Below are 19,977 nucleotides of genomic sequence, written 5' to 3' on the forward strand. Positions count from 1 at the left end.
ATTACCAGTGGAAAGATTTTCATGAGATTGTCGAAAAGGGGCGGAGCATGAGTGGCATTGAAATGATGCCCCCCTTTAGAAAAAGTTCTGCGGACGCCCATGAGGCTGCAGCTGTTTTCTTATCTTAGACTTTAGTTTAGAAGATCTTCCGTTTATGATTCCTAGTCTGCAGACTGCTAGGGGGCGGAGTCAAGGCGGGGCTGTGTAGATCAATGCAGAATCCTAATGAGGAATAGAAGGAGCTGCTGCATCACTGTAGACACACCCACAAACCACCAGCCCCTGTGTCTCTCTGTGGTATGTACAGAGCGTCTCCACGCAGGGCTGTAGTACTAGCCTGGGGGCGAGCGACTCCCCACCACCACACCAATGGCTCAACACAGTGAGAAGCACCAGGAAGTACTACAGAAAGTGAAGATTTTGAAGAGGGACCAGTGACAATTGGAGAGGAATAGAGGGAACAGGTAAGTGAAATAGCTCTGCCTCAGCTTAGAAGAAGATAATTAGCTAATAAAAAAAATAACTTTACAACCCCTTTAAGCACTTATTCTAAAGCTCTATAACCAAAATACTAGTAAAGGGGAGAAGTCATATTATTCAGTATAACAGAACTCACCACTTGCACGATACCTGAATATTACAAGGGAAACTTACTTCACTCGAAATGAATTTGCCCCTCTTGGGACATCATATAACACAGTGAAAACAAGGCTACAGGGGGCTGCCTTACCCCATACAGCCCCGTATCCCACACAACAGATATCCTCCTATTACTTTTATGCAAATGTGATAGACAAGAAAAGCCAGATAGAGCAAAAGTTTGTGGGTCCCTAACTAATTGCCTTATTAACCCTCATCTTATTCTCCTTCCCAAAAGGAGCGTAATATTACGTTTTTAAACTTCTTACAGGCTTAGCTAAAGCCAGGCTTCCCAAAAGCCACTTCTTAACAGGTACGGTCCATCTCCCTTCTCTTTTTTTTTTTAGAGACTAAGGTTTTATCAGAGCTGAGGCAAGAAAAATCTTAGGACAGGTGAGCCTTATCTAAACTCAGTCCAAAATTCAAAAATCTGAAGCGGTGCCTCCATCTGAAGAGAATCAAATGGTATTTCTATATACCTGACAAGACCAGCTAGGTATAATCACAGCAATTACCGCACTCACAGGACCCTCTCAGTACTGAGGAGATAGCTTCTTTGTGAACACAAAAGAGATGATGCAGAGTCTAAATGTTCAAAGCAATCTGATTTAATTCTGGGCGGGTATACAACTTATATACATCACCATTAACCAATCATTGCATGGAACATGGGTGTACATTTCATATCATTACATGTCATTAACCACTTAACGACCGCCGCATGCCATTGTACGTCATCACAATGGCATGTACAGGCACAAGCACATACATGTACGTGCTTGCCTTCCAGCGGGTGGGGGGTCCAATCGGACCCCCTCCCGCTGGATGCGGCGGTCCGTTTCGCTTCAGGAGCGATCTGGTATGAGGGGATGGCCGTTGGTTTCTGGCCATCCCCTCTCAATCGCTCCTGGCGAATGAGAAGCTTCCTCCCACTGTGTATTGTATACACAGGCAGGGAGCAAGTGATGTCATTCTCCTCGGGGCAGTCTTTTTGACTGGACTACGAGGAGAAGACTAAAAGTAAGTGTGCACCAACACTACACTGACATGTAGGCACACATAGGCACACAAACCCCCCCCATCACCCCCCGATCGCCCCCGATCCCCCCCGCCCCCCCCAGTCACAGTGTCACTGATTGCAGTGATCATTTATTTACTGATCACTGCATTCAGTGTCAGTTGTAAAAGTAAAAAGTGTCAGGGTAGTTAGTGTTAGGTCCAGGGTAGCCCCCTACCACCCCCCAATAAAGGTTTAACCCCCCGATTGCCCCTAGAGTTAACCCTTTCACCCCCTTTGGCCAGTGTCACTAAGCGATAATTTTTCTGATCGCTGCATTAGTGTCACTGGTGCCGCTAGGTAGCTAGTTATTTTTTTAGGTTCACCGCCAGGTTTTTATAGCGCTAGGTACCCCCATATACTACCCAATAATGGTTTTAACCCCCTGATTGCCCCTAGTTAACCCTTTCACCAGCGATCACCGTATAAGTGTCACTGGTGACGCTGGTTAGCCAGTTAGTTATTTAGTTATTTAGGTTCCCCGTCAGGTTTTTATATAGCGCCAGGGACCCCCATATACTACCTAATAAAAATTTTAACCCCCTGATTGCCCCTAGTTAACCCTTTTACCAGTGATCACCGTATAAGTGTTACTGGTGACTCTGGTTAGTTAGTTTGCTTTTTATAGCATCAGGGCACCCACCATTTATTACCCAATAAAGGTTTAACCCCCTGATCACCTGGCGGGTGATATCAATTAGGTTTTAGGGTCAGGGTCTGCGTCGCCCCAGGCAGCGCTAGGTTAGTGCCAGTACCGCTAACAGCCACGCGCAAAGCATACACCTTCCGTAGTGGTATAGAATCTGAACAGATCAATATCTGATCTGATCAGATCTATACTAGCGTCCCCAGCAGTTTAGGGTTCCAAAAAAACGCATTGTTAGCGGGATCAGCCCAGATACCTGCTAGCACCTGCGTTTTGCCCCTCCGCCCAGCCCACCCAAGTGCAGTATCGATCGATCACTGTCACTTACAAAACACTAAACCCATAACTGCAGCCAGGGCCGCTGATAGAAATCATGGGGCCCCGTACAGCCTACCTGACGGGGCCCCCTTCAGCTCCACCCTGGTCCCTCCTCCAGCCCCACCCCTCGCCCCTCCCCAGATGGTCAGAGACTGCAGATATAGTACAGGAGATGGTCAGGGACTGCAGACATTCCACAGGAGATGGTCAGAGACTGCAGACATACTACGGGAGATGATCAGAGACTGCAGACATACCACAGGAGATGGTCAGAGACTGCAGACATAACACAGGAGATGATCAGAGACTGCAGACATACTACAGGAGATGGTCAGAGACTGCAGACATACCACAGGAGATGGTCAGAGACTGCAGACATAACACAGGAGATGATCAGAGACTGCAGACATACTACAGGAGATGGTCAGAGACTGCATACATACCACAGGAGATGGTCAGAGACTGCAGACATACCACAGGAGATGGTCAGAGACTGCATACATAGTACAGGAGATGGTCAGAGACTGCAGACATAGTACAGGAGATGATCAGAGACTGTATACATAGTACAGGAGATGATCAGAGACTGCAGACATAGTACAGGAGATGATCAGAGACTGTATACATAGTACAGGAGATGATCAGAGACTGCAGACATAATACAGGAGACGATCAGAGACTGCATACATAGTACAGGAGATGATCAGATACTGTATACATAGTACAGGAGATGATCAGAGACTGCATACATAGTACAGGAGATGGTTAGGGATCGCAGACATGATTGATTCAGGAGATGGTCAGAGACTCCGTTTATGGCTGAACCCAGTGTACAAGTATATAGTATCACAGGGCTGATCCACTCTATTTAAACCACCTCTGCAAAATAAAGTCAGTGATTTTTCTTTGAAAGTACAACCAAGTGACAGAAGACAGCTTCACATCCAATTTCCAAAATACAAATTTTCTTCCAAACAGTGAACTGGTCAGGATTACTGAGGGCAGTAACCAGTTAATGGGTCTGTGAAGCTTCTAGCCTGATTCAGAAGTAAATCCTTCTCCAAAAAATAATTAAAATATCAAACAATCTGTGCAGCACACACAGAGCTCTGGCTAAATAGTTGATTATAAGCTGAAATGGTTAAAAGCTGCTGCAGAGTCTTCCAGGAATCTTATCAGTGTGATCAGGCAATGTGCAGGTCAGGTTAGGCAGATAAAAAAAAAAGTAACCAGCAAGACAAGAGGGAGGGGAGGCTGATCGATAACCTGTACACTGGCTGATCACATAGATATCTGGAAGACACTGCAGCCGGCCAGTTACATGTAACTGTGCTCCAGATCCTGTTACCTGCAGAACTTGTATAGCTCTAGTCATATGTCCTTGTGTCTCCCTCCTGGCTCTCCCCCATTCAGCCCCACTCCAGCATTGTTTACAGTTAAAGGTGAGGCTGAAGAAGGGGAGGGCTACACTTTTTTTTTTTTCGTTTTTTTTTTTTTAATTAGTTACTATGCATTCTTTCATCCCTGTTTATATTGCCTGGGCCCCCCCTGGTGGCTGGGCCCAGTACAACAGGGCCAGTCTTACTGGCTTATCAGCGGCCCTGACTGCAGCGTTCGCAGAGTCAGGCCTGATCCCTGCAATCGCTAACAGTTTTTTCTCTAGTCGTCTATCCAGGACAGCACTAGAGAGATACGCTCCACCTCCAGAGGCAGGAAACACAAACCAGATCTTCAAAGGGCGGTCTCCGTCCCTTCCCCTTCAGTCTTTGTGTTTCCTCCACCGGAGGAGGAGGCTGAATCAGGAGCTCTCCTTCCCCTGACGGTGGGATTGCCCATAAGAGACGGGGAAGGAGTTCTGGGTACCTGTTGTTGGTAACAGACATCTGAAGTCCTCCAGTCGGGTTGACAGCAGCTACGAACCACCGTTCTCCTTCTGAAGCCCGGGGAGGGCTGCCGTTTCCCCGCCTGGCGATAGGTTCAAAATTGGGCGCGAAGTCAGGCGGGGGGCGGGCACAGGCATCGAGTTCCGGCAACGCAGGAGGAGGATAGAGGATTTCCGGCAATCCACTACCGGTTCCAGGTCGCTCGGCGAGCGTGGACATTCGGGACCTTGGCGGCTATTTTAAAAAGCCCCGGCCACATAACGTTCGTGCTGCATCTCTTACGAAGGGAAAAGCCTCCAGGCGGTTAGGCAAGATTCCGATCGAATATGGATGCAGTGGAGAGTGGCAGTGGAGCCGAACCAGCTCAGGTAGGCAAACACAGAGGTGTCTTGTACCTACAGGGCTGGGAGAGAGGGGGGGGGGGGGGGGGTGATGGACTAATCAATGCAAAGGCATTCTGAAATGGTCCAGGTGTGTTTTTCCTCCCTCCCTCTCTCAAACAGGATCCGGACTAAAGAATCTTGCGAATCCTGTTAGCGGTTGGTGGGGTGCACATAGGTGTTTGGTGAAGGTGTCCTATTTTTGCTAAGGTTTCGCTGACGTTAGCTTGTCTGTTTTTCCCTTCTTTCTCTCCTTCTCTTGCCTTAGGCTCTGCCCAAAGAAAGAATGAGTAAAATTAAAAGAAGGATGGTCTAAGCCCCTTTGCAAACCATGCATAGACAAATTGGTCTATAAGGAAGCTACGGGAGCTTGTAAGGATTTTATTTCTGGAGTACAGAAAGAAATGGAGTCCATCAAAGCGATGTTAGCGGACCCTGAAACCCCACAACCAGCCGCAGTTCCCCCTGCTTCCACCCCAGTGGAAGGTGACGAATCAGGGGAAGAGGAATTTGATTCTCTGGATGGCCTAAGTGAGGCGGCATCATCCAGAGATGTTCCTGTGCAAGGGTCAAGCTCTCCCAGATACAGGCTCTCACTCGAGGAGGTTGATGCCTTACTAGAGGTCGACCGATATGGGTTTTTCTCTGGCCGATGCCGATGCCGATATTTAGAAATCATGGCGGCCGATAGCCGATATATGATGCCGATTTTTTTTTGGGCCGATATGTTAGGCCGATTTTATTTTATTTCTTTATTTTTTTCCTTTTTTTATATATTATTATTATTATTTTTTTAATCCCCCTTGATCTAACACACCTTTCCCACTGGGGCGTTTTTCAGGCGCTTTTGGGCTAAAAATAGCGCCTGTAAAGTGCCTGCAAAATGGCTCCCCTGCAGTCTGTGTGAAAGACAGAGTGCTTTCACACTGAAGCGATGCGCTGGCAGGATCTTAAAAAAAAGTTTTGCAAGCAGCACGTTTGGAGTGGTGTATACCACTCCTTCACCACTCCTGCCCATTGATATGAATGGGCACCACTGCCGAAGCGCATGCAATGCGATTTGGCAGCAGTGCTTCATGGGCGCATTTAACCTCTTCCTTGGCTGCTAGCTGGGTTAGATGTGCCCCACTAGCAGCCAAATAGCACAGCTAAAATTATGGTAAAGAGCCGCTAAAACTTGCGTTTTACCATCAACGCCTGCCCGCTCCAGTGTGAAAGCAGCCTTCATAAGTGATACAGAAAATTTCTTACATTTAAACATTTATTAAACAAAAACAAACCTCCAATCAGTTTACTTGTATGTATGATTTAGATAAAAAAAAAAAAAAACTATATATTAAATAAAAACAGGTAGTCAAAACTTTTGGACAAAAAAAAAAAAAAATGGGCTAACTTTACTGTTTTTATTTTATTTTTATTTTTTAAATAGTGTATTTTTTCCCCAAAAAAAAGCATTTGAAAGACCTCTGTGCAAATGCCGTGTGACATAAAATATTGCAACAACCACTATTTTATTCCCTAGGATCTCTGCTAAAAAATATATATATAATTTTTGGGGGGTCTAAGTGATTTTCTGGCAGAAAATACAGGATTTTTACTTGTAAGCAACAAGTGTCAGAAAAGATTTAGTCTTTAAATGGTTAAACTGAGAACTTCTACACACAGAGATGACTTCATTCATTCAAGTGTAAACATTGTATCATTTTGTTCTTTTCTTGGCAGCCTGCCCAGAGAGGAGGAAGACGTTTCTATGGCAACTTACACTGACTTCTATACAGAAGTCATTTCAAAGTCCCGCTGCAGTTCTATATTGGCTTTTTACCAGCACAATCGGCCGATGCCGATTAATTAAAAAACGGCAAATATCGGCCGATATATCGGTCGACCTCTATGCCTTACTGGGGGTGATTTATGAGACGCTCGAAATTAGAGAAGAGCCAGTCTCCCTGTCCTTGCATGACCGGATGTATCAGACCCTAAAGACAGATTCAGTTAGGGTCTTTCCGGTTCATAGCACACTGATAGATTCGATCAAGAGTGGGAGGAGCCAGAGAAAAAGCTATTTTTTCCTAAAAGTATGAAGCGGAGATTCCCCTTCAGCGAGGACCCCTCTTGTGTTTGGAACAAAGTGCCCAAGGTAGACGCAGCTTTTTCCGAGTGTGCAAAATCAACAGACCTCGCTTTTGAGGTCATGGGTGTTCTTAAGGAACCCATGGATAAAAGGATGGAGGTACTGCTGAAGAGGTCATGGGAAGTAACCATGACTAATTTAAAACCTGCAATGGCCACGACAATAGTGGCTCGCAACTTGGAGCTCTGGCTGGAACAATTACAAGGCCATTTGGAAGGGGGGACCTCCAGAAAGGAAATTCTGGATTCCCTTCCTATGCTACATAAAGCAGCAGGTTATATAGCAGATGCCTCTGCGGAGTCTGTTAAATTGTCAGCCAGGACCGCTGCCCTCGTAAATTCATCTCGCAGGGCACTTTGGTTGAAGTCTTGGTCAGGAGACTCGGCCTCAAAAGTGAGGTTATGTGGCATCCCCTTTGAGGGAGACCTCTTGTTCGGGCAGGATCTTGAGAAAGTCCTGGACCGTACTGCGGACAAGAAGAAGGCCTTTCCTGTCAAACCTAAAAAGACTACAAGTAAACGCTTTTTTCGTCCTCGAAGGCAGGTACAGTCACAAGGACAGACCTCTAAGGAGTCAACCCCTAAGAAACAGTGGATGGGAGGAAAACAGAAAGGCAATCTCTTTTCCTCTTCTAAAAACCACTAAATCCCAGTGACTTGGTTCCTGTGGGGGGGAGACTGGGGCAGTTCCTCCAACAGTGGGAAAACGCTACCCCAAATTCTTTTATTCTGAGGATCATCAGGGAGGGTTACAAAATACAGTTCAAGCACATCCCACCTGCGAGGATGTGTCTGACCAAGCCTCCCAAGGATCCCCAGAAAGCGACAGCTTTGCTGTCGCAAATTGGCGATTTAATAGACCAGAGGGTTCTAGTGCCAGTCCCGCCACAAGAAATAAGCCACGGTTTCTATTTGCACGTGTTTGTAGTGAAGAAACCGTCAGGCAAATTCCGGTTGATTTTGAATCTGAAGTTACTGAACAAGTGGGTAACTTACAAGAAATTCCGGATGGAAACAATTTTTACAGTGAGATCAGTACTCCCTCCAAATTGTTTCATGGCCTCTCTCGATCTAAGGGACGCGTATATACACATCCCGATTCGAGAAGACTCTCAAAAGTATTTGAGGATAGCGATTCTTTGGGGAAGTCAGATTCGATACCTCCAATTCAGGGCTCTGCCATTCGGTCTGTCTTCTTCCCCCAGGATATTCACCAAGGTCCTGGCAGAAGCGTTGGCTCCCCTAAGGCTGAAAGGGATCGCTGTCATACCATATTTAGATGACCTTTTATTCTTCGCCCCTTCAGAGCTCCAACTGCAGGGAGATCTGAGGGTAGCCATCTCTTGCCTAAAAAGGCTGGGGTGGTTGGTAAACGAAGAAAAGTCGCACTTGATACCAACACAGGCCATACAGTATCTAGGTTTTCTGGTGGATTCAGTGTCACAGAAAGTCTTCCTCACAGGGGAAAAAGTGGAAAAGGTGAAAGAGATGGTAACCTTCTTGCAGTCCAATCGGACAATTTCCATCCGATCAGCTATGGCAGGGTTGGGCCTATTAGTGGCAACAATCCCTGCAGTTCCCTGGGCAAGAGCTCATTTCAGGTGCCTCCAGGCCAATATTCTGAGCAGCTGGGACGGGACACAAGAGTCCCTGGACGGGACTATCCATCTATCCTCAAAGACCAGAAGGTCTCTTTGGTGGTGGAAGAGGGAGGAGAACCTAGTACGGGGTCTATGGTGGTCTCCTCCAGTGTCTGTTCGCATCACCATGGATGCCAGTGCTTGGGGCTGGGGGGCCCACTTGGGGTCGAAAGTAGCCCAAGGATGCTGGGGGAAGACACAGTCCCAGAGGTCGGCCAATTGGAGGGAGTTGCAGGCAATCTGGGAAGCCTTAAGGGCGTTTGCCAGGGATCTGAAGGACCACCATGTACAGGTCCTCTCGGACAGTATAGTGGTGGTTTCCTACCTAAACAAGCAGGGAGGAACAAGATGCCCGTCCTTGATCAAGCTAACAAATATGATCATGCATTGGGCAGAAGAAAACCTAAAATCGGTTTCAGCGGTCCATCTAAAGGGGGCGGACAACCACCTGGCAGACTTTCTGAGTCTACACCGGGTGTACGAATCAGAATGGTCAGCGAACACCCAGGTCCCAGTATACTTCTCCCTAGAGAGGGAGGCAGGGGCAAAAGGGATAGACGCTTTGGCACAAAACTGGCACTTGCTACGCCTTCCCCCCATTCAAGCTAATTCCTCTAGTCCTGAGGAAATTTTTGCAGGAGCGGACCACATTGATACTGGTGGTTCCGTATTGGCCAAAGAGACCATGGTTCTCAATGCTGCTGTGCCTGACAGACGAGCCTCCCCTCATACTGCCCGAGAGAGAGAGGATCTGCTGTCCCAGGGTCCAGTTCTGTTGCCAGAAATACAGACCCTAAAGTTATCGGCCTGGCATCTGAAGAGAGTCTCTTGAAGTCTAAGGGACTCTCGGATAGGGTAAGCTAGTCAGCAGGTTCTTTAAGGGGTTGACCAGGATTAAACCTGTTCCTTTCAAAATTTTACCCAAATGGGACCTGTCAATTGTGTTACAGGGATGGGTAAAAAAGTCTCGGGAAGAAGAACTTTTCTTGAAATGGATCACGCTTAAAACTGTGTTCCTAGTGGCTATTTCCACAGTCAGACGCATTAGCGAGCTTCAGGCACTTTCGGTGAAAGAGCCATTTTTACAAATTTTTGAAGATAGGCTGGTGTTGCGCACGGACCCTGGGTTTTTACCCAAAGTGGTGACAAAGTTCCATAGAACACAGGAAATTGTTTTACCTTCGTTCTGTGGGTCTCCCACTAATCCTAAGGAGGTAGAGTTTAACCAACTGGATGTGAGAGCCTGTGTCTTACAGTATCTGGAGATGTCAAAAAACATTAGAAAATCAGATGCATTATTTGTTTTACATGCGGGTAAAAAATTGGGGTCACAAGCTTCGAAAAATACAATTGCAAGGTGGATCAAACGAGCTATTGTAGAAGCCTACAAAGGAATGAAAATGGAATGTCCTTTTTCCCCCCATGGCTCACTCCACACGGGCACTATCGACCTCATGGGCAGAGCGAGCTGGAGCAACACCAGAACAAATTTGTCGAGCAGCAACTTGGTCAAGCTACTCGACGTTTATGAAGCATTACAGATTGGACCTTATCTCAGCGCAAGACCAGGCGTTTGGGAGAAAGGTCCTTCAAGCGGTAGTCCCCCCTAATCTGGTAAGTTCTCGTTGACTCTCTCTAGTGCTGTCCTGGACAGACGACTAGAGAAAACGAGAGTTAGACTTACCGGTAACTCTGTTTCTAGGAGTCGTCCAGGACAGCATGGATTCCCTCCCTATATGCTGTTATAATGCTGGACAAGTGTTTTTGTCGTTACAGAAGCCGTTTCCGGGGAAGTTCTCGTTTACAAGACTGAAGGGGAAGGGACGGAGACCGCCCTTTAAAGATCTGGTTTGTGTTTCCTGCCTCTGGATGTGGAGCCTATCTCTCTAGTGCTCTCCTGGACGACTCCTAGAAACAGAGTTACCGGTAAGTCTAACTCTTGTTTTTTGGTAGCGTTTTATATTTAAATCCGGAAGGCGGTGCTTGGTTTTCGGGGTCCTGTACGCGGCTAGGCTCCCAAAAAGTCCCCCACATGTGGTATCCCTGTACTTGGGAGAAGCAGCAGAATTAATTTTGGGGTGTAATTTGACTTAGGCCCATAGCATGTGTGAGCAATATATCATTTAGTGACAACTTTGTGCAAAAAAAAAAAAAATTTGAAATATTCCTGCAACTTGTGGCAAAATATAAAATATTTCATGGACTCAACATGCCTCTCAGTAAATAGCTTGGGGTGTCTACTTTCCAAAATGGGGTCATTTGGGGGGGTTTTGTGCTATTTTGGCATTTTATGGCCTTCGAAACTGTGATAGGTAGTGAGGAGTGAAATCAAAAATTTGCACCCTTAGAAACCCTGAAGGCAGTGATTGGTTTTCGGGGTTCAGTACGCAGCTAGACTCCCAAAAAGTCCCACATATGTGGTATCCTCGTACTCAGGAGAAGCAGCAGAATATATTTTGGGGTGCAATTCCACATATAACTATGGCATGTGTGAGCAATATATCATTTAGTGACAACTTTTTGTAAACTTTTTTTTTTTTGTGTCATTATTCAATCACTTGGGACAAAAAAAAAAAAAATATTCAATGGGCTCAACATGCCCCTCAGCAATTTCCTTGGGGAGTCTACTTTACAAAATGGGGTCATTTGGGGGGGGGGGGGGGTTGTACTGCCCTGCCATTTTAGCACCTCAAGAAATGAGATAGGCAGTCATAAATTAAAAGCTGTGTAAATTCCAGAAAATGTACTCTAGTTTGTAGACGCTATAACTTTTGCGCAAACCAATAAATATACGCTTATTGACTTTTTTTTTTACTAAAGACATGTGGCTGAATAAATTTTGCCCTAAATATATGACTAAAATTGAGTTTATTCGATTTTTCTTATAACAAAAAGTAGAAAATATATTTTTTTCTCAAAATTTTCGGTCTTTTTCCATTTATATCGCAAAAAATAAAAACCGCAGAGGCAATCAAATACCATCAAAAGAAAGCTCTATTTGTGGGAAGAAAAGGACGCAAATTTCGTTTAGGTACAACATTGCATGACTGCGCAATTACCAGTTAAAGCAGTGCAGTGCGAAATTGTAAAAAGACCTCTGGTCCTTAGGCTGACAATTGGTCCGGGGCTAAAGTGGTTAATACTCAAATGCCCAACCCCTTAAACATGGCTGACATAGCAACTATAGTAACCATGCCATCTGCTTCCATGACTCATAGTCATGCCTTTGGTGTTCCCCTTTATACAGGAAAATATCCCAGACCCCTCCACACCACATAAGCTTTATATATAAAGGCACAGAGCAAAGACGCTGCTGTAAGCTATATTTTCCTATATGTGTACCTTGCAAAAACTGTTACAGTCTATCACTGTCTGAGAATACGGAACTTAAACTAACTTGCAGATTATAAGTTAATCTTATATGAATTTATATAAAAATTGAGTCACTTCTGTTCAGTCATATTACTACACAGTGAATTCAGAACTGTCTACTACCGCCGACCGAATCCCTCATATTCTGTGTGACGTGCTCTCTCTCATACTTACCTTCCAGCTCCGCTCGGGGCAATGCGAAGAACGTAGCTGCAGACTGCCGACGCCACGTCCGGTTTCCATCTGTTCCACGAAACCCGGAAGTAACCTCCACCTACATTTAAACAACAATGCTCCCCCCTGTAGTGATTCTACGGATGGCAGCTGCTCTGCGATTTCAATTGAGAGCAGGTAAAAATCCTGCAAATGAAGTCTCACGTCTGCAATCTTGTGATTGCAATAACATGGCCCTTCCCATAGTGCACTGTGTCCGGCGCCTGAACACAGTGCACTTAGTTAAAGGACTTTTTTTTTTTCTTAAAGGGGCCGTTTTAAAAAGAAAAAAATTATTTTTATTTTTGGTGACTACCAGAGAGGGGGTGACACCCTGGCACCCCCTATGGATGGGCAGCCACTGCTCTCAGGACTTCCATGTGTATATATCTCAGAGCTATTTGTTCTATGCAACTGCATGTACATTCATTCTGTGCAAATGGGAGGTCAAATCAAATGTCGCTATATTCTCTCCAGGAGAAAATGCAGAATAGTATGAATCAGAAAAAATACTGCATTATGGCCACTAGATGGCTCTGAGGATCAAATTAATTAACCCCTTCCCACCGAGCGTACACAGATCTGCGTACTCTGCTTCCGGGGGGTATACCGGGATGATGCCCGCACCTGCAGGCATCATCCTGGTACCGTTTTTTCCAGCAGGCGATTGGCTATACAGCCATAACAATCGAAGCGGCTAAAAGCCGCTTGGCTGTTATGCCGGAGGAGCGGGAGGGGACGTCCCCCCTCCCACCGCTGTTACCGGTGCTCCCGCTCGATTGGGAGCACCGATTCAAGATCCGATGCCTCCGGCTGCTGGGGAGGAACTGGAACGAAGCCGTAATCGACTTCGTTCCATTATCCTAATAGTAAACACGGAAGCGACATCATGACGTCACTTCCCGTTTACTTGGCTGCCAATGGCGCCGGTTTTCAGCGATCTGAATACATTGAAGTGTAAAGGAGGGATGGGGGGTCTTTTAGACCCCCCCCCCATCCCTCCATAAAGAGTACCTGTCACCACCTATTACTGTCACAAGGGATGTTTACATTCCTTGTGACAGCAATAAAAGTGATCAAATTTTTTTTGTTTTAAAAAAAAATTTAGTCATTTTAATATAAATAAAATAAATTAAAACATTTTTTTTAAAGCGCCCGCCGTCCCCGCGAAGCAAAGAAAACGCATACGGAAGTCGTGCCCGCATATGTAAACGGTGTTCAAATCACACATGTGAGGTATCGCCGCGATCATCAGAGCGAGAGCAATAATTCTAGTACTAGACCTCCTCTGTAACGCTAACCTGGTAACCGTAAAAAAAATTTAAAGCGTCGCCTATTGAGATTTTTAGGTACCGTACTTTGTCGTCAATTAACGAGTGCGTGCAATTATAAAGTGTAACATGTTTGGTATCTATTTACTCGGCGTAACATTATCTTTCACATTATGCAAAAAAATTGGGCTAATTTTACTGTTTCGTTTTTTTAATTCATGAAAGTGTCCCTTTTCCCAAAAAGTTGCGTTTAAAACACCGCTGCGCAAATACCGTATGACATAAAATATTGCAACAATCGCTGTTTTATTCTCTAGAGTCTCTACTAAAAAATATATATATATAATGTTTGGGGGTTCCAAGTAATTTTCTAGCAAAAAATATGGATTTTAACTTGTAACTTGTAAACACCAAATTTTAACTTGTAAACACCAAATGCCAAAAATAGGCTTAGTCATGAAAGGGTTAAATGCTCATTTACTATGATCATCAGCTCCATCTAGTGGCCTTATTGTGGTATGTTTCCTAAAAACTCTTGTTAGAGCGGACCTTTAGGACCCTTTCACACTGGGGCGGGAGCGGCGTCGTTTTAGCGGCGGTAATCGGCCCCTAGCGGGGCAGTTTTAACCCCAGCTAGCGGACGAAAAAGGGTTAAAACCACCTGCAAAGCACCGCTGCAGTGGCGCTTTACCGGCCGTATAGCCGTGCTGCCCCATTAATTTCAATGGGTAGGAGTGGTTTAGGAGAGGTGAATACACCGCTCCAAAGATGCGGCTAGCAGGACTTTTTACCGTCCTGCTAGTGCACTGCTCCAGTGTGGAAGCCCTCCGGCTATTTTTTAGTGCTGTAGCACCTGAAAAAAGCCTCAGTGTGAAAGGGGCCTTAGTCATTTTTGTTCATCTTTCCATTTATTAAATCTTCTGCCCTTCTTGTTTTAACTATGGACAGTAAAAAAAATTTTCTGCCAGTAAATCCCTTATACAGCCCACTTCATTTTGCTTGTCTGGTCATTAACCTAGGCCTATGACATCATGCACAGCTCTCTAGAGAAAGAAAGAGAGAGTTTTCAAAGAAGGGAGGGGGATGAGTCATAAGAGGGCCAAAGAGAGCTTCAGAGCTGGAGGTGTGCCTCTGTGTGTCTGTGTAAATCCAGGAAGTGAACGAGCAGCAGCTTCAGCTGCCCACAGTTAAAATGGTTGCAGCCAGACTCAGTGGAGGGAGATTTCTGTAGCATATTTGGCAAGTACAGAATCACAGTATATATAAAATAATATGCAAAGTAGTTGGAGGGAAGCTTCAGAATGGCAAAGAATTTTACAAATTATGTGAACAGACTGCAGCTCCTCTTTAAAGCGGAGCTCCACCCTAAAGTGGACTTTTCGCTCATCTGAACTCTCCCCCCCCCCCCCCCCCCCGGTGCCACAATTGGCACTTTTCAGGGGGGGAGGGGGTGCAGATACCTGTATTATACTTCCAGGCATAGATAGCCACAGAATCTGCGGGTATTTACGCCACTTCCTGTCCCCCGCCCCCCCCCCCCCCGCTTTCTGCTGGGAAACACATGGGTCCCAGAGACAGTAGGGGCCATCCGTATTGTGCAGCGCGACTTGTGCATGTGCAGTAGGGAACTGGGAAGTGAAGAGCGACAGATCGGCTTCGGGTGCCGACATCGCGGGTGCCCTGGACAGCCAAGTGTCCATATTTTAAACGTCAGCAGCTACAGTATTTGTAGCTGCTGACTTTAAAAAAAAAAACTCCCGCTTTAAATACATATTTACTATGATCATCAGCTCCATCTAGTGGCCATAATGTGATATGTTCCCCTAAAACTTTATTGTTAACAAATGAATAACATTTGACCTGGAGAGTAAATAACCTCATAAATATCATTCAATTTTGCCCCCATTCTACATATGTGAAAACATTTTTTTTTTTCATTATATCTACAGCTCAAGCCTTTAAATATACAGGTGAAACATCTTTTTGGCGGATTTTGGACATTTGTGATTGCATTCAGTAAACCCTTCAGGGAAAGGGGGTGCTGAGAGGAGTCAGGAGACTCACTGAAGTTTAGGAAACATAAATCAATTTTTTCTTTCTGATTTGGGGGTCTGTAAAGTTTAGCAAACATTTCTGTATATGGGACAGACCCCATGATGTCCCCAATAGCACATTATTATTATTTTTATTATTATACTGGATTTATATAGCGCAACTTATGACACAGGGGGCGGAGCTTGTAGAAAAGGGCATTAATATTGAGACCTGCCTAGAGCGGTGTGATGTCTAAATGCAGCGCAGAGTATAATGTATTGTATGGAGTATGAGATAATCTGCATGAGCAGTAATATTCTGCAGTGATCTGATAAATGAACATTGTACAAGATGATTTAAAGGGACAGTCCACTGATAATTATGGATGGGTGTAATGCTCAGCAGGGATGAACATATCATTGAGGGAAATTGGTTTTGCCCCCCCCCCCCCTCCCAAAAAACAACTTGCTCCTCTCATTAGCTTCTTAGCATAGACCCAGAATAGAAAGGACACAGTTTTGTTGTGCTGGAATCATAAAAATAGGAAAAATTCATGTAAAAGCAGCTGACACAATATGCGAGGCAGGGCTCAAGTCCTGCGGGAACGCATGGGAACGGAGTTCCTGTACTTTTTCCACAACAGGAACTCAGTTCCCATTAGCAGCCGTGTCCTGCAAGACTTTGAAGTATGCGAGGTGTGTGGCAAGTAAGTGCCGCACACCAGGGGTGGACTGACCATTCACTCTATATACAAAATAACATTCCCCAATAAAGATCAGAACATGATGTTCACATTTGCATGGAAGCACAATGGAATGAATGCTGATTATTCAGAGAATTACCGTATTTATGTTTATTGAGGATTGTTTTTTTTATTTTTTATGTACTAACAGTTAAGCTTCATACACACAATACGAACATTGGATGAAAAATACCACTTTTGAAGTGTTCGTGCATATGAGCGTATCATTTTTTTTTTTTTTTGGTGGGGGAGTGGATCTTGGGTGGGAGTTCCCACACTTTTTCCCCCAGGACTTGACCCCTGATGCGAGGATTGCACAGTAATTGATGTAATAAATGGCGTAGCGCTAAAATTGTATAACGAGCTTTCAGTGTTTCAGATGAATAAAACAACTTCCCTTTAAAAGTCCATAATTACAGTGATGAATCTTGTGAGATCCGGTTGCAAAGAAGCACTTTTGCCTCCAAGAGCTAAATTTCAAGAAGTCATGCCAGAAAGCTCCGGGCATTTCCTCAATCTTTTTCTTCTTCTTCGTACCGGGGGGCGGTGCTGTGCGGTGTTTGAGGTGCGATGCTCTGCAGGACTGGGGGCAGTGCTGTGCAGTGTTTGAGGTGCGATGCTCTGCAGGACTGGGGGCAGTGCTGTGCAGTGTTTGAGGTGCGATGCTCTGCAGGACTGGGGGCGGTGCTGTGCAGTGTTTGAGGTGCGATGCTCTGCAGGACTGGGGGCGGTGCTGTGCAGCATTTGAGGTGCGATGCTCTGCAGGACTGGGGCGGTGCTGTGCAGTATTAGGGATAGTGTTGTGCAATATTGAAGCTACAATGCTCTGCACTACTGAGGACAATTCTCAGCACTATTTGAGGTGCGATGCTCTGCAGGACTGGGGACAGTGTTGTGCAGTATTTGGGGGGCAATACTTTCAGTATTAGGGATAGTGCTGTGCGGTATTTGAGGTGCAATGCTCTGCTGCATATATATTATATAATAATGTCAATTTTGTTTTATAGCAGAATGTTGCTGTGGATCCTTGTCAGTGTGTGCGCCATCACTGCAGGTAAGAGATCCTCTTCTTTCATCTGATAGATTCACATCTCATGTCACCATATATCTTATATCTGGAGAGTGGTGATGTCACTCCTGTATAATATATTATATATAGAAAATAGCGATGTCACTCTTCTATAGTATATCTTATATCTGGAGAGTGGTGATGTCACTCCACAGCTGTTTTGCCTCCTTAATTCCTCAGCTCAGCAGAGCAGCTTCTCGTACTCCGGTGAATATGGCGGTACGGGCGGAAAGCGATTTTCACACTCTGGAAACCAACTGGATGGACAAATCACAGCCCTGAGAGTTCGTAGCGACCGTCACTACATCACCGGGTGAGACACACGGCACAGGTTTTCCTTTTCTTGCTTCATACTAATACATGTGTATATTGGGGGGATTCCCAGTGTCTGTCCCTATTCTCTATTATCACTGAGCTCAGCTGCTCCGGGTTTAGAGAACAGAGTTTGGCAAACTTCAAAGAAGTTCAGATGCTGAACCCAATGGGAGCCAAATCTGTCTCAGGGCAGTGCCGGGACAAGGTCATTCGATGCCCAGGACGAAGATGGCAAACTGTGCACCCCCCCCCCCGGGTGTAAAGAAAGAGTTAGTGTCAGTGGTAATCAACTATGTTTCCTGTGTGCAGGGCCGGACTGGGAATAAAAACCAGCCCTGGAAAAAAATTCATACCAGCCCCACAGCATTATTATACCAGCCCAACAGCATAACGTCAATATTTTCTTGTTCATGAAAGGGAAAACCATACATTTTAAAGCACATTTGATGAAGAGTGTATTATATATAGATATGAAATCACATAGGGATATATATATATATATATATATATATATATTTCCAGTTAAAAATGGTAAGTGGACAATCATCAAGGGGGACCCCAGGAACTCAGAACGTGGGGGGGCTGACCACCTTCCACAGAAAGAAATACACTAAGATAGGGGGGATGGGTGCCCACCAAATGCAGCTTTACTCTGCCCGTGAATGCAGTCTCACTGTGCCCACCATTGCAGCCTCACTGTGCCCATCAAATGCAGCTTTACTGTGCTGTGAATGCAGTCTCACTGTGCCCATGAATGCAGCCCCTCCTGTGGCCCATGTCCCAGTCTGCAGTCCCTGTCTGTGGGAAGGTGTGCTGTTGATGCTCGGTACGGTACCTTGCATGCCAGCAGGATATCCATGACGGCCAGCAGCAGGCAGGGTCTGTTCTCATTTTGGATGGGGACGGTGCTCCTTCCAGAGGATCTGTTTGCTGTGAGATGGAGTGGTCCCTGGCCACCTGCACCTTCAGCCGTCCCAATTTTCCGGCCCCAGTCAGCCTGTCCTCTGGTTCTGGGGAAGTGGAGAGAACTGGGTGGGAGCTGGAGAGAAGGTGGAGCAGAGAGTACTGGTGGGGTTGGAGGACACATGGGTGGGGGCAAAGAGCAGGGGGTAGTGGAGATCACAGGGGTGGGGAGCAGAGAGCGCTGGGGGGGGGAACCTGAGAGTACTGGGGGGGACAAAAAGAACAGGGGTGGAGAGCACGGTAGGCTGAGAGCACTGAGGGGGCTAAGAGTGTGGGGTGAAGAAGAGCACGGGGGGGGCAGAAAAACAGGGGTGGAGAGCACGGGGGCTGGAGAGTACTGGGGGGGTACAAAGAGTAGGGGGGAGTGGAGAGCAATGGGGGGGAGCTTCTGAGCACCAGTGGGGGCCAGAAAGAACAGGGGGAAAAGCATGGGGGACTGGAGAGCATTATGGGAGTTGGAGAGCACTGGCGGGGTTGGAGAGCACATGGGTCGGGGCAAAATGCAGGGGGAGTGGAGAGTACAGGGGTGGGGAGTGCTGGGGGAAGCCAAAAAGAACAGGAGTGGAGAGCACGGGGAGGGGTAGAGAGCACTGGGGGGCTGGAGAGCGATGGGTGGAGCTTGAGAGCACCAGGAGGCCAGAAAGAACGGGGGTGAGGAGAATGAGGGGCTGGAGAGCACTGGCGTGGGGGCTGGAGAGTGTTGGAGAGAGTTGGAGAGCACTGGGGGGGGGTGAGAGAACGGGGGGGAGAACAGGGGGGAAGAACAAAAAGAACAAGGGGAGAGAGCACTGAGGGGAGTGAAAGAACAAGGGGGAGTGTAGAGCACTGGGGTGGGGTAGAACAGGGGGGAGAGCACTGGGGGGGGGGGAAGAACATGGGGAGCACTGGGGGGAGTGGAGAGCACCACCGGGGGGAGGAGAACGGGGGAAAGCACTGGGGGGAGTGTAGAGTACTGGGGGGTAGAACAGGGGGGAGATCACTGGGGGGGGAAGGAGAACAGGGGTAGAGAGCACTGGGGGGCTGGAGAGCGATGGGTGGAGCTTGAGAGCACCAGGGGGCCAGAAAGAACAGGGGTGGGGAGAATGGGGGGCTGGGGAGCACTGGCGTGGGGGCTGGAGAGTGTTGGGGAGAGTTGGAGAGCACTGGGGGGGGGTGAGAAAGAATGGCGGGGAGAGTACTGGGGGGAGTGGAGAGCACTGGGGGGGGGGGAGAACAGGGGGGAAGAACAAGGGGGAGAGAGCACTGAGGGGAGTGAAGAGCACTGGGGGGGGGGGGGGGGAAGAACAAGGGGGAGTGTAGAGCACT

General features: G+C 46.6%; 1 protein-coding gene across 3 annotated transcripts in view; it reads left to right on the top strand.

The window, feature by feature from the left end:
- Positions 1-269: 269 nt before the first annotated feature.
- LOC143923576 (zymogen granule membrane protein 16-like) overlaps positions 270-19,977 on the top strand; it is a 36,833-nt gene continuing 17,125 nt past the window's right edge. The window contains exons 1-3 of one of the 3 annotated variants that reach the window (XM_077447347.1): positions 270-464; positions 17,336-17,379; positions 17,575-17,707. In XM_077447347.1, coding sequence (XP_077303473.1) covers positions 17,337-17,379; positions 17,575-17,707 — 176 coding nt within the window. In that variant the 5' untranslated portion in view covers positions 270-464; position 17,336. Of the gene's footprint in view, positions 465-10,403; positions 10,620-17,332; positions 17,380-17,574; positions 17,708-19,977 lie in introns of those variants that run through there. The other 2 variants (XM_077447345.1, XM_077447346.1) reach the window with 2 other exon arrangements.

Source organism: Lithobates pipiens, unplaced genomic scaffold (assembly GCF_037356315.1).
Source record: "Lithobates pipiens isolate NorthernLeopardFrog02 unplaced genomic scaffold, aLitPip1_a1.2 Scaffold_22, whole genome shotgun sequence".
NCBI lineage: Eukaryota > Metazoa > Chordata > Amphibia > Anura > Ranidae > Lithobates > Lithobates pipiens.